The 16,034-nt window shown below is 43.0% G+C and overlaps 1 protein-coding gene across 1 annotated transcript in view; it reads left to right on the top strand.

Moving 5' to 3' along the window:
- GRHPR (glyoxylate and hydroxypyruvate reductase) overlaps positions 1-16,034 on the top strand; it is a 29,268-nt gene that overhangs the window by 6,883 nt on the left and 6,351 nt on the right. The window contains exon 2 of the mRNA XM_069767376.1: positions 13,637-13,767. Coding sequence (XP_069623477.1) covers positions 13,637-13,767 — 131 coding nt within the window. The remainder of the gene's footprint in view (positions 1-13,636; positions 13,768-16,034) is intronic.

The raw sequence follows: 16,034 nt of genomic DNA, 5'->3' as shown, positions 1-16,034 counted from the left end.
ATAGAGTACAAAGATCCCAACAGATTAGATTACCCATGTTCAGCATTGGCAGGGGAACAATGTCCCCATACACCCAAGATAGATGGCTAGTTGTCTGTGATGGCTTATAAGAATGTTCATGTATTTGCTTTGGACTTCCCTTGTGTTTTCTTTGGGGGATTCATATGTTGGTTGGTAATCATGTCCATCATCATGAGCCTCATGAGCCAATAGATATATGTGCTAGTGTTCAGGCATTATACTATACACTAAGTTGATAATGTGTTATTATTCTATATGGACAAGGTTTCTATGTTGGTTCTTTGGTTTTAAGTATGTTTTATATTGTGTGGTGTTTCAATAAAAACCTCTGCTTTCTATATATTGTCTTCTGGAATATTTATATTTCTGCGTGGTGTGCATAATTGTAGTGGTGCTTTCCTCTGTTTTTATATGAAAAAAGAAGAACTGCGGCAGCACTCACCAGATAGCGTAGCTCAAACCTTTATTGAAGGTAAAAAATCCATCATGACGTGTTCACGGCTCGGGGGAGTGCGGACATAGTGGAAGTGAGCAGGGGAAGTCTTCCCCTGCTCACTTCCACTATGTCCGCACTCCCCCGAGCCGTGAACACGTCATGATGGATTTTTTACCTTCAATAAATGTTTGATCTACGCTATCTGGTGAGTGCTGCCGCAGTTCTTCTTTTTTCATATTTATACTGGATTGTTTGTTTTTTCGTATGCGAGCACCTCCAGTTACTGAAGCCCTACACCCACAAGTGACTGTGTTCTTACCAGTACGTTACATTCATTCTGTGCAGCAATACTTTTTTCTCTTCATTGATTGGCTTTCCTCTGTTTTTGCTATCCATGTTTACCACTTTCTTGCACCTCGAGCTTCATATAATTTATGTTATGGTAGTTCGCCCGGTGCTTTCTCTTTTATAACGTAGTGTAATATGTACACGCACACTTTATACTGTGTACAGAGTTCCTGTATATAATGTCACTGGTCATCACTGTATTGCCTGCACACTATACACTATATACAAAGCTCCTATGTATAATGTCACTGGTGATCACTGTATTACCTGTACACTGACACTATATACAGAGCTCCTATATATAATGTCACTGGTCATCACTGTATTACCTGTACACTATACACTATATACAAAGCTCCTATGTATAATGTCACTGGTGATCACTGTATTACCTGTACACTGACACAATATACAGAGCTCATGTGTATAAATTCACTGGTGATCACTGTATTACCTGTACACTACATACTGAGCTCCTGTGTATAATGTCACTGTATTATTTGTACACTGACAATATCCAGTCATGGCCAAAAGTATTGACACCCCTGCAATTCTGTCAGATAATACTCATTTTCTTCCTGAAAATGATTGCAAACACAAATTATTGGGTATTATTATCTTCATTTAATTTGTCTTAAAAGAAAAAAACACAAAAAGAATTGTCCTGCAGCCAAATTGGATATAATTCCACACCAAACATAAAAAAGGGGGTGGACAAAAGTATTGGCACTGTTCGAAAAATCATGTGATGCATCTCTAATTTGTGTAATTAACCCCTTCATGACCCAGCCTATTTTGACCTTAAAGACCTTGCCGTTTTTTGCAATTCTGACCAGTGTCCCTTTATGAGGTAATAACTCAGGAACGCTTCAACGGATCCTAGCGGTTCTGAGATTGTTTTTTCGTGACATATTGGGCTTCATGTTAGTGGTAAATTTAGGTCATTAAATTATGCGTTTATTTGTGATAAAAACGGAAATTTGGCGAAAATTTTGAAAATTTCACAATTTTCACATTTTGAATTTTTATTCTGTTAAACCAGAGAGTTATGTGACACAAAATAGTTAATAAATAACATTTCCCACATGTTTACTTTACATCAGCACAATTTTGGAAACAATTTTTTTTTGCTAGGAAGTTATAAGGGTTAAAATTTGACCAGCGATTTCTCATTTTTACAACAAAATTTACAAAACCATTTTTTTAGGGACCACCTCACATTTGAAGTCAGTTTGAGGGGTCTATATGGCTGAAAATACCCAAAAGTGACACCATTCTAAAAACTGCACCCCTCAAGGTACTCAAAACCACATTCCAGAAGTTTATTAACCCATCAGGTGCTTCACAGCAGCAGAAGCAACATGGAAGGAAAAAATGAACATTTAACTTTTTAGTCACAAAAATTATCATTTAGCAACAATTTTTTTATTTTCCCAATGGTAAAAGGAGAAACTGAACCACGAAAGTTGTTGTGCAATTTGTCCTGAGTACGCTGATACCTCATATGTGGGGGTAAACCACTGTTTTGGCGCACGGCAGGGCTTGGAAGGGAAGGAGCGCCATTTGACTTTTTGAATCAAAAATTGGCTCCACTCTTTAGCGGACACCATGTCACGTTTGGAGAGCCCCCGAGTGCCTAAAAATTGGAGCTCCCCCACAAGTGACCCCATTTTGGAAACTAGACGCCCCAGTGAACTTATCTAGATGCATAGTGAGCACTTTGAACCCCCAGGTGCTTCACAAATTGATCCGTAAAAATGAAAAATTATTTTTTTTTCACAAAAAAAATTCTTTTAGCCTCAATTTTTTCATTTTCACATGGGCAACAGGATAAAATGGATCCTAAAATTTTGGGCAATTTCTCCTGAGTACACTGATACCTCATATGTGGGGGTAAACCACTGTTTGGGCACTCGGCAGGGCTCGGAAGGGAAGGCGCGCCATTTGACTTTTTGAATGGAAAATTAGCTCCAATTGTTAGCGGACACCATGTCGCGTTTGGAGAGCCCCTGTGTGCCTAAACATTGGAGCTCCCCCACAAGTGACCCCATTTTGGAAACTAGACCCCCCAAGGAACTTATCTAGATGCATATTGAGCACTTTAAACCCCCAGGTGCTTCACAGAAGTTTATAACGCAGAGCCATGAAAATAAAAAATAATTTTTCTATCCTCAAAAATGATTTTTTAGCCTGGAATTTCCTATTTTGCCAAGGGTAATAGGAGAAATTGGACCCCAAATGTTGTTGTCCAGTTTGCCCTGAGTACGCTGATACCCCATATGTGGGGGTAAACCACTGTTTGGGCGCACGGCAGGGCTCGGAAGGGAAGGCACGCCATTTGGCTTTTTAAATGGAAAATTACCGTATATACTCGAGTATAAGCCGAGATTTTCAGCCCATTTTTTTTGGGCTGAAAGTCCCCCTCTCGGCTTATACTCGAGTCATATACCCGGGTGTCAGCAGGGGAGGGGGAGCGGGGGCTGTGTAATCATACTTACCTGCTCCCAGCGCGGTCCCTGCAGTCCCTGGCTTCTCCGGCGCTGCAGCTTCTTCCTGTACTGAGCGGTCACATGGCACCGCTCATTACAGAAATGAATAGGCAGCTCCACCCCCATAGGGGAGGAGCCGCATATTCATTGCTGTAAATGATCGGTGCCATGTGACCGCTCAATTACAGGAAGAGGCTGCAGCGCCGGAGAAGCCAGGGACTGCAGGGACCGCGCCGCAGCAGGTAAGGGGAGCGCAGCGCTATAATTACCTGCTCCTCGCTCCGGCTCCGTCTGCAGCGTCCTCTAGCAATGACGCTCAGGTTAGAGGGCGCTGTGACGTAGTCAGTGCGCGCCCTCTGCTGAGCGTCAGTGCTGGAGACGGAGCCGCACGAGGAGCAGGTAATTATTGAAAGCGCCGGCGTCCTGAGAAGAGAGGTGAGTATGTGATTTTTTTTTTTTATGGCAGCACCAGCAGCATTCTAAGGAGCACCTATGGGGCCATAAAGGTGCAGAGCATATATGGGGCACAGCATTATAAGGAGCACCTATGGGGCCATAAAGGTGCAGAGCATATAAGGGGCACAGCATTATAAGGAGCACCTATGGGGCCATAAAGGTGCAGAGCATATATGGGGCACAGCATTATAAGGAGCACCTATGGGGCCATAAAGGTGCAGAGCATATAAGGGGCACAGCATTATAAGGAGCACCTATGGGGCCATAAAGGTGCAGAGCATATATGGGGCACAGCATTATAAGGAGCACCTATGGGGCCATAAAGGTGCAGAGCATATATGGGGCACAGCATTCTAAGGAGCACCTATGGGGCCATAAAGGTGCAGAGCATATATGGGGCACAGCATTATAAGGAGCATTTATGGGGCCATAATCAAAGGTGCAGAGCATATATGGCACAACATAAGGAGCATTTATGGGGCCATAATCAAAGGTGCAGAGCATATATGGCACAGCATTATAAGGAGCATCTATGGGGCCATAATCAAAGGTGCAGAGCATATATGGCACAGCATTATAAGGAGCATCTATGGGGCCATAATCAACGGTGCAGAGCATTCTATATAGCACAGTTGTATATGGAGCATCTATGGGGCAATAATGAACGGTATGGAGCATCTATTTTTATTTTTGAAATTCACCGGTAAATGCTGCATTTTCTACCCTAGGCTTATACTCGAGTCAATAAGTTTTCCCAGTTTTTTGTGGCAAAATTAGGGGGGTCGGCTTATACTCGGGTCGGCTTATACTCGAGTATATACGGTAGCTCCAATCATTAGCGGACACCATGTCACGTTTGGAGAGCCCCTGTGTGCCTAAACATTGGAGATCCCCCAGAAATGACCCCATTTTGGAAACTAGTCCACCAAAGGAACTAATCTAGATGTGTGGTGAGGACTTTGAACCCCCAAGTGCTTCACAGAAGTTTATAACGCAGAGCCATGAAAATAAAAAAAAAAAAAATTATTTTCTCAAAAATGATCTTTTAGCCTGCAATTTTTTATTTTCCCAAGGGTATCAGGAGAAATTTGACCCCAAAAGTTGTTGTCCAGTTTCTCCTGAGTACGCTGATGCCCCATATGTGGGGGTAAACCACTGTTTGGGCACATGCCGAGGCTCGGAAGTGAAGTAGTGACGTTTTGAAATGCAGACTTTGATGGAATGCTCTGTGGGCGTCACGTTGCGTTTGCAGAGCCCCTGATGTGGCTTAACAGTAGAAACCCCCCACAAGTGACCCCATTTTGGAAACTAGACCCCGAAAGGAACTTATCTAGATGTGTGGTGAGCACTTTGAACCCCCAAGTACTTCACAGAAGTTTATAATGCAGAGCCGTGAAAAAAATAAATACATTTTCTTTCCTCAAAAATAATTATTTAGCCCAGAATTTTTTAATTTTCCCAAGGGTAACAGGAGAAATTTTACCCCAATATTTGTTGTCCAGTTTCTCCTGAGTACGGTGATACCCCATATGTGGGGGTAAACTACTGTTTGGGCACATGCCGGGGCTCGGATTTGAAGTAGTGACGTTTTGAAATGCAGACTTTGATGGAATGCTCTGCGGGCGTCACGTTGCGTTTGCAGAGCCCCTGATGTGGCTAAACAGTAGAAACCCCCCACAAGTGACCCCATTTTGGAAACTAGACCCCGAAAGGAACTTATCTAGATGTGTGGTGAGCACTTTGAACCCCCAAGTGCTTCATAGAAGTATATAATGCAGAGCCGTGAAAATAATAAATACGTTTTCTGTCCTCAAAAATAATTATTTAGCCCAGAATTTTTTATTTTCCCAAGGGTTACAGGAGAAATTGGACCCCAAAACTTGTTGTTCAGTTTCTCCTGAGTACGCTGATACCCCATGTGTGGAGGTAAACCACTGTTTGGGCACACGTCGGGGCTCAGAAGGGAAGTAGTGACTTTTGAAATGCAGACTTTGATGGAATGGTCTGCGGGCGTCACGTTGCGTTTGCAGAGCCCCTGGTGTGCCTAAACAGTAGAAACCCCCCACAAGTGACCCCATTTTAGAAACTAGACCCCCCAAGGAACTTATCTAGATATGTGGTGAGCACTTTGAACCCCCAAGTGCTTCACAGACGTTTACAACGTAGAGCCGTGAAAATAATAAATCATTTTTCTTTCCTCAAAAATGATGTTTTAGCAAGCATTTTTTTATTTTCACAAGGGTAACAGGAGAAATTGGACCCCAGTAATTGTTGCGCAGTTTATCCTGAGTATGCTGGTACCCCATATGTAGGGGTAAACCACTGTTTGGGCACACGTCAGGGCTCGGAATTGAGGGAGCACCATTTGACTTTTTGAATACGAGATTGGCTGGAATCAATGGTGGCGCCATGTTGCGTTTGGAGACCCCTGATGTGCCTAAACAGTGGTAACCCCTCAATTCTACCTCCAACACTAACCCCAACACACCCCTAACCCTAATCCCAACTGTAGCCATAACCCTAATCACAACCCTAACCCCAACACACCCCTAACCACAACCCTAACCCCAACACACCCCTAACCCTAACCACAACCCTAATTCCAACTGTAGCCATAACCCTAATCACAGCCCTAACCCTAACCCCAACACATCCCTAACCCTAATCCCAACTGTAGCCATAACCCTAATCACAGCCCTAACCCCAACACACCCCTAACCCTAATACCAACTGTAGCCATAACCCTAACCACAACCCTAACCACAACACACCCCTAACCACAACCCTAATTCCAACCCTAACCCTAAGGCTATGTGCCCACGTTGCGGATTCGTGTGAGATTTTTCAGCATTTTTGAAAAATCCGTGTGTAAAAGGCACTGCGTTTTACCTGCGGATTTTCCGCGGATTTCCATTGTTTTTTGTGCGGATTTCACCTGCGGATTCCTATTGAGGAACAGGTGTAAAACGCTGCGGAATCCGCACATAGAATTGACATGCTGCGGAAAATACAACGCAGCGTTCCCGCGCGGTATTTTCCGCACCATGGGCACAGCGGATTTGGTTTCCATATGTTTACATGGTACTGTAAACCTGATGGAACACTGCTGCGAATCCGCAGCGGCCAATCCGCTGCGGATCCGCAGCCAAATCCGCACCGTGTGCACATGGCCTAATTCTAAAGGTATGTGCACACGCTGCGGAAAACGGCGCGGATCCACAGCAGTTTCCCATGAGTTTACAGTTCAATGTAAACCTATGGGAAACAAAAATCGCTGTACACACGCTGCGGAAAAACTGCACGGAAACGCAGCGGTTTACATTCCGCAGCATGTCACTTCTTTGTGCGGATTCCGCAGCGGTTTTACAACTGCTCAAATAGAAAATCGCAGTTGTAAAACCGCAGTGAAATGCGCAGAAAAAACGCGGTAAATCCGCCATAAATCCGCAGCGGTTTAGCACTGCGGATTTATCAAATCCGCAGCGGAAAAATCCGCAGAGGACCAGAATACGTGTGCACATACCGAAACCCTAACCCTACCCCTAACCCTACCCCTAACCCTACCCCTAACCCTACCCCTAGCCCTAACCCTAGCCCTAACCCTAGCCCTAACCCTAGCCCTAACCCTACCCCTAACCCTATTCTAACATTAGTGGAAAAAAAAAATTCTTTATTTTTTTATTGTCCCTACCTATGGGGGTGACAAAGGGGGGGTCATTTATTATTTTTTTTATTTTGATCACTGAGATAGATTATATCTCAGTGATCAAAATGCACTTTGGAACGAATCTGCCGGCCGGCAGATTCGGCGGGCGCACTGCGCATGCGCCCGCCATTTTGGAAGATGGCGGCGCCCGGGGAGAAGACGGACGGACCCCGGCAGGATCGGTAAGTATGATAGGGTGGTGGGAGCACGGGGGGGGGATCGGAGCATGGGGGGGTGAATCGGAGCGCGGGAGGGGTGGAACGGAGCACGGGGGGGTAGAACGGAGCACGGGGAGGGTGGAACGGAGCACGGGGGGTGGAACGGAGCACGGAGGGGGGTGGATCGGAGTGCAGGGGGGGTGATCGGAGCACAGGGGGGTGATTGAAGCACGGGGGGAGCGGACAAGAGCACGGGGGGAGCGGAGCACAGGACAGAGGGGAGCCGGAGCAGTGTACCGGACAGATCGGGGGGCTGGGGGGGCGATCGGTGGGGTGGGGGCACATTAATGTTTCCAGCCATGGCCGATGATATTGCAGCATCGGCCATGGCTGGATTGTAATATTTCACCCGTTATAATAGGTGAAATATTACAAATCGCTCTGATTGGCAGTTTCACTTTCAACAGCCAATCAGAGCGATCGTAGCCACGAGGGGGTGAAGCCACCCCCCCTGGGCTAAACTACCACTCCCCCTGTCCCTGCAGATCGGGTGAAATGGGAGTTAACCCTTTCACCCGGCCTGCAGGGACGCGATCTTTCCATGACGCCACATAGGCGTCATGGGTCGGATTGGCACCGACTTTCATGACGCCTACGTGGCGTCAAAGGTCGGGAAGGGGTTAACAGCACCTGTAACTTACCTGTGGCACCTAACAGGTGTTGGCAATAACTAAATCACACTTGCAGCCAGTTGACATGGATTAAAGTTGACTCAACCTCTGTCCTGTGTCCTTGTGGGTACCACATTGAGCATGGAGAAAAGAAAGAAGACCAAAGAACTGTCTGAGGACTTGAGAAACCAAATTGTGAGGAAGCATGAGCAATCTCAAGGCTACAAGTCCATCTCCAAAGACCTGAATGCACCTGTGTCTACCGTGCGCAGTGTCATCAAGAAGTTTAAAGCCCATGACACTGTGACTAACCTCCCTAGATGTGGACGGAAAAGAAAAATTGACAAGAGATTTTTGGGCAAAGGCATCAACATAGAGTTTACAGGAGAAAAAAAGAGGCAAAAGAACACGGTCCCTACAGTCAAACATGGCGGAGGTTCCCTGATATTTTGGGGTTGCTTTGCTGCTTCTGGCACTGGTCTGTTTGACCGTGTGCATGGCATTATGAAGTCTGAAGACTACCAACAAATTTTGCAGCATAATGTAGGGCCCAGTGTGAGAAAGCTGGGTCTCCCTCAGAGGTCATGGGCCTTAAAGCAGGAGAATGACCCAAAAGACACTTCAAAAAGCACTAGAAAATGGTTTGAGAGAAAGCACTGGAGACTTCTAAGGTGGCCAGCAATGAGTCCAGACCTGAATCCCATAGAACACCTGTGCCGAGATCTAAAAATGGCAGTTTGGAGAAGGCACCCTTCAAATATCAGGGACCTGGAGCAGTTTGCCAAAGAAGAATTGTCTAAAATTCCAGCAGAGCATTGTAAGAAACTCATTGATGGTTACCGGAAGCCATTGGTCACAGTTATTTTGGCTAAAGGTTGTGCAACCAAGTATTAGGCTGAGGGTGCCAATACTTTTGTCCGGCCCATTTTTGGAGTTTGGTGTGAAATGATCAAAGTTTTGCTTTTTGCTTCATTCTCTTTTGTGTTTTTTCATTTAAGACAAAATAAATGAAGATAATACCAAAGAATTTGTGTTTGCAATCATTTTCAGGAAGAAACTGAGTATTATCTGACAGAATTGCAGGGGTGTCAATACTTTTGGCCATGACTGTATACAGAGCTGCTGTGTATAAGGTCACTGGTGATCACTGTATTACCTGTACACTGACATTATATACAGGGCTCCTGTGTATAATGTCACGTGATTACTGTATTACCTGTACACTGCACACTATATACAGAGCTACTGTGCATAAGGTCACTGGTGATCACTGTATTACCTGTATTCATATAATTTATGTTATGGTAGTGCGCCCGGTTCTTTCTCTTTTATAACGTAGTGTAATATGTACACGCACACTATATACTGTGTACAGAGTTCCTGTGTATAATGTCACTGGTGATCACCTTTACACTGACACTACAGTCATGGCCAAAAGTATTGACACCCCTGCAATTCTGTCAGATAATACTCAGTTTCTTCCTGAAAATGATTGCAAACACAAATTATTTGGTATTATCTTCATTTAATTTGTCTTAAATGAAAAAACACAAAAGAGAATGAAGCAAAAAGCAAAACATTGATCATTTCACACAAAAATCCAAAAATGGTTCAGACAAAAGTATTGGCACCCTCAGCCTAATACTTGGTTGCACAACCTTTAGCCAAAATAACTGCGACCAACCGCTTCCGGTAACCATCAATGAGTTTCTTACAATGCTCTGCTGGAATTTTAGACCATTCTTCTTTGGCAAACTGCTCCAGGTCCATGATATTTGAAGGGTGCCTTCTCCAAACTGCCATTTTTAGATCTCTCCACAGGTGTTCTATGGGATTCAGGTCTGGACTCATTGCTGGCCACCTTAGAAGTCTCCAGTGCTTTCTCTCAAACCATTTTCTAGTGCTTTTTGAAGTGTGTTTTGGAAAATTGTCCTGCTGGAAGACCCATGACCTCTGAGGGAGACCCAGCTTTCTCACACTGGGCCCTACATTATGCTGCAAAATTTGTTGGTAGTCTTCAGACTTCATAAACCAAATCAAACGGTCAAGCAGTCCAGTGCCAGAGGCAGCAAAGCAACCCCAAAACATCAGGGAACCTCCGCAATGTTTGACTGTAGGGACCGTGTTCTTTTCTTTGAATGCCTCTTTTTTTTCTCCTGTAAACTTTGTGTTGATGCCTTTGCCCAAAAAGCTCTACTTTTGTCTCATCTGACCAGAGACCATTCTTCCAAAACGTTTTAGGCTTTTTCAGGTAAGTTTTGGGCAAACTCCAGCCTGGCTTTTTTATGTCTCGGGGTAAGAAGTGGGGTCTTCCTGGGTCTCCTACCATACAGTCCCTTTTCATTCAGACGCCGACGGATAGTACGGGTTGACACTGTTGTACCCTCGGACTGCAGGGCAGCTTGAACTTGTTTGGATGTTAGTCGTGGTTCTTTATCCAACATTCACACAATCTTGCATTGAAATCTCTTGTCAATTTTTCTTTTCCGTCGACATCTAGGGAGGTTAGTCACAGTGCCATGGGCTTTAAACTTCTTGATGACACTGCGCACGGTAGACACAGGAACATTCAGGTCTTTGGAGATGGACTTGTAGCCTTGAGATTGCTCATGCTTCCTCACAATTTGGTTTCTCAAGTCCTCAGACAGTTCTTTGGTCTTCTTTCTTTCCTCCATGCTCAATGTGGTACACACAAGGACACAGGACAGCGGTTGAGTCAACTTTAATCCATGTCAACTGGCTGCAAGTGTGATTTAGTTATTGCCAACACTTGCCAATACAGTGCCACTACTTTTGTCCACCCCCTTTTTTATGTTTGGTGTGGAATTATATCCAATTTGGCTTTAGGACAATTCTTTTTTGTGTTTTTTCATTTAAGACAAGTTCAATGAAGATAATACCAAATAATTTGTGTTTGCAATCATTTTCAGGAAGAAAATGAGTATTATTTGACAGAATTGCAGGGGTGTCAATACTTTTGGCCATGACTGTATATATAGAGCTACTGTGTATGTTGTCACTGGTGATATCTGTATTACCTGTACACTGACACTATATACAGAGCTCCTGTGTGTAATGTCACCAGTGACCACTGTATTACCTGTACACTGGCAAGTATATACAGAACTCTTGTGTATAATGTCACTGGTGGTAATAACAGTGTTGTTAGTAGTGTGGTTTGTATTCATGGTCAGTATTTTAGTATTCAGGCACTATGTGATGGTAATATGTGGTCTGGTCACAGTGTGGTGGTATTTATCCCCTATATGTGGTATTATTCGGTCACTATGTGTGGAATATGTAGTCTAGTTATGGTGTGGCGGTATTTCTCCTTGTATGTGGTATTATTTGGTGCCTATATGCTGGTAATATGTAGTATTATTCAGTCGCTGTGATCTGTTAATAGTGTGGTGGTATTTCTTCCCTGTATGGGGATATTATTGGTCTTGGTATAGTGGATTGTGTTGTGTATGGCAGTCATCTGTTCTCTCTGAAATTAATTAGGAGAAGATTCTTTATTTCCATTAGAGATTAGATACTTGGATCACAGCGTCAGAGATGCATCTACAGAGGTTCTCCTGTGAATAATCACCTGTCCACAGGATAAGTGATAATGTATTGCTTGGTGGTGGGGGGGGATCTGACTGCTCGGACCCAGTCGGCAGAATGTTGAACTTTTATCCCCAATAGAAACTGTTACAATAACAGTTTCTGGTCAATTACATGTCTGTATTGTTTATACTATATGTATGCTTAGACAGCCAATATGGTACCAGATTAATATATGATCCTGCACTTATTACCATGCAGCATATGCTTTTAGTAATGCATGCTATTTGGCCTCCCATCTTTTGTTAAGGTGCTTGTGCATTATTGCACTGGGTAGAATTTTGTTCCGTAATAAAGCTTTATTTTAATTTTATTCTGGATCTCTTCATTTCGGCTGTCTTTAAGGTTAGACCGAAGTTAGTGATTATGTATTAGGAAGTGCCAGCTATATGATATGGACGTAGGTGGTTGCATATTTGTACATCCCCAGTTATGGGGGCGCACCATAATATAATCATGATAACTACTGACAGATATTTGCATATAGCTGTAGGGTGGACCCCTACAGTCCATTCCCCTGGTGGGCCCCAGACACCCCAGTCCGACCCTCGTACCAGCATGAATTATTCCAGCATGGTGAGTGCTGCAATTCTTTCTCTTCTTTTCTTCTTCGTTAATTTTGGAATTGTCTTTCCATTGCTGAGCTCCGAAGAATGGTTCGATATGCTGTTGTAATTCAGTCAAGTATCTTTCTCTAACAAACGAGTGGGAAAAATACCCCTCTGGTGCAGTTTACTATATTTCTAGTAAGGATCATTCATAAAAATGTTGAACAACACTGGGGCCAGGACAGAGCCTTGTGATACTCCACTTGAAACACTCTTCCAATTGGATGTGTTTATCACCACTCTTTGAGTGCGATCACTCAATATATATGTCTCCCTCTTTCCATGTAATATACAGTTCTTTTTTCCTTTTTAACAGGTGATTAAGTTCTGTGTTCATCCATCCTGGTCTCTTTAATTCTTCCAATTCTTCTTTCTTTTCGGGATTGTTACCGATTGTGCAGTGGCAATTTCATTTAGCAAAATCTCCCATCCTTCTTGGATTTTCCTGTCCTTGTAGAACTTCCAGTCATTGGACCTTTCCTACCCTCTTTCTGAGTCCAGTAGCCCACAATAGAGCTAGAATACCCTGCCTCTTTAAAGAACATATAACTAGAACAACGTTGTCAATCACCATGAAAAATACCGTGTATATATATATATATATATATATATATATATATATATATATATACAGACAGTAATAATATCTCCAAAACTCACTGGTTAGATATTTGCATGTGTGATCAGTAGAGAAAAGGCTATTATATAACAAGCAATAGCTGAAATCTATAGCCGTATCACCTAAATATCTTAATAATGTATAAATCAAAGCATCCTTGTTCAGTTATTGACCCTTGTCTTAATAATAGGGATTTGTCAATGATTTCAATAGACTGGAAAGAAGATAAGTCTCTGTTATCTGCTGTACATAAGGCCACTTATCTGTAGTGGAAACAGTAGATTTCAGGAAACACATTGGATACTATGTGACAGCGATTTTCACCAGCGCAAGTGACTAGATGACTGATCAGAAGCCTATGTAGATGTTTACGCATTTTAACTTTATTTTTTTTTTCTTACAATGTTTTATATTGTAGTAAAACTACCCTGTTTAGGGAACACAGCGGCCAAAAATTGCACTGCGTGCACATTATATGTACCCAGACTAAGGCTTGAAACGTATTTATCTTCTAGCTGTACCATCCAGCAGTGGGATTCAGATGATCCTGTACCAAGGGCAGAACTGTTGAAAGGAGTTTCTGGGGCACATGGCTTGCTGTGTCTCTTATCAGAGAAGATTGATAAGGAGGTCTTAGACGCTGCTGGTAAGTTTTATGTTTATTGTATATATGTAATATGTTTTTTTTTCTGGTTCAAATGCTGAAAATGAAAGCATGGTTCATGGGCTCAGCCAAATGTGATGTGCAGTGTCGTCAGTGCCCTCTCTGGCCTACAATATGGCAGCGGTTCATGTTGGCACTCTACACAATGCAGTCCTTTTGAAGAACTTCACATGTGCTCAACCAGCCATACCACTAAAACCACCTGTCTAGTATATAGGCTTACTTCATGCCAACAAAACAGCTCTGACCCATTGAGACATAGACTCCTTAGGAACTATGAACCATATATGCAAGAATCTGGCCAAAAACCATCAATGAATGACCCAAAACAAAAAAAAGATAAGTGACTAAAAAAAACAACAAACATAGAATCGGTCCCTATGTTCTTAGCATCAGATCCTTAGATCCTGTTTGTTACCAGGTGGCTTGGGCATGTTTTTCCAGCACATGTCACAGATGCTCAATTAGACTGAGATATGGAGAATTTGGAGGCCAAGTAAACACTTTGAACTATTTTTAATGTTCCTCAAGCTATTTCATGAACAATCTTTGCAAGATGGTTTACTTTAGTGAAATAAGCCGCTTAGCATTAGAAAAACATTGCCACAAAGGGGTTTTCTTGGTTTACAATCATATGTAGGTAGGTGGTACGTGTCAAAATAGTCTCCCAAACAGAACAAGCCTCAACAGTCCACCTTTTATCATCATGTCCAGCTGTGTTGCTCATGTGTCCATTGTAGGTGCTTTTGGCAGTGGACAAGGGTCAACACAGTGACTGTGACCAGCTATGGGGCAGACTCATTGATATTAGCGTTGCACACATCACTCTTATTGATGAGTTCACTTGAGTACGATGTGCTGAATTCATTAAGAGTTGCACACAGGGACTGGATTAGCATTCTTGGAGTAAGAGACTCTTTCAATTTATTTGACAGGCGGACATGGCAATGCCTCATCTCGCCCCTCTCAAGCTCTGCCCATTTTAACATAGCCACTGGCGCAAAAAATGCAGTGTTGTTTAGAAAATTTAGACTTTTCAAAGCGTTTTACAAAAGTGTTCTTTGCTGAATCAGCTCCTGCGATCTTCCTTTCATAGCCAGTATGAACTTTCTGAGCAATTTGTGCTACAGTAGTGGGATCAGACCATTAGGCAATATGGACTTGATTTTACTCACCATGTTCATCAATATTTCCATTGCAATGTTGTGAACCACCTCTTGGCCTTCCTTCGACCGTTTTTATAGGTACTATCCTTTTAATACATAAACACTCTATATGATCTGGAGATAGTGTTCCTGCGTCCAACACACTAATCTCAAGAACTCACCACTTGCTACCAAATACATTCCACCACTTGACTGATGCCACTGCATGAGATATTCAGTTTGGGCATTTCATCTGTCAGTGGTTATAATTCTGTGGCTGATTGGTGTAGCTTGATACACGTGGTTGTTCTGTGAAACGTATTATTTCTTCAGAGCAAAATGCCTTTCAGGCATTTGTGAAATTTACTGAAACTAGGATAGTTAGGTGGCAATGGAGTGTCACACATTGGCTGGGTATATACTGTACAGACCAAAAGTTTGGACACACCTTCTCATTTAAAGATTTTTCTGTATTTTCATGACTATGAAAATTGTACATTCACACTGAAGGCATCAAAACTATTAATTAACACATGTGGAATTATATACTTAACAAAAAAGTGTGAAACAACTGAAATTATGTCTTATATTCTAGGTTCTTCAAAGTAGCCACCTTTTGCTTTGATGACTGCTTTGCACACTCTTGGCATTCTCTTGATGAGCTTCAAGAGGTAGTCACCGAGAAAGGTTTTCACTTCACAGGTGTGACCTGTCAGGTTTAATAAGTGGGCTTTCTTGCCTTATAAATGGGGTTGGGACCATCAGTTGTGTTGTGCAGAAGTCTGGTGGATACACAGCTTATAGTCCTACTGAATAGACTGTTAGCTGCTTTTTTCTTGCCATAATACAAATTCTAAGTAAAAAAAAGGAGTGGCCATCATTACTTTAAGAAATGAAGGTCAGACAGTCCGAAAAATTGGGAAAACTTTGAAAGTGTCCCCAAGTGCAGTTGCAAAAACCATCAAGCGCTACAAAGAAACTGGCTCACATGAGGACCGCCCCAGGAAACGAAGACCAAGAGTCACCTCTGCTTCTGAGGATAAGTTTATGCGAGTCACCAGCCTCAGAAATCGCAGGTTAATAGCAGCTCAGATTAGAGACCAG

The sequence above is a fragment of the Ranitomeya imitator genome, chromosome 1 (assembly GCF_032444005.1).
Source record: "Ranitomeya imitator isolate aRanImi1 chromosome 1, aRanImi1.pri, whole genome shotgun sequence".
NCBI classification, from domain to species: domain Eukaryota; kingdom Metazoa; phylum Chordata; class Amphibia; order Anura; family Dendrobatidae; genus Ranitomeya; species Ranitomeya imitator.
Note: the sequence above shows the minus strand (reverse complement) of the source record. Positions and strands in the feature narration are given on the sequence as shown.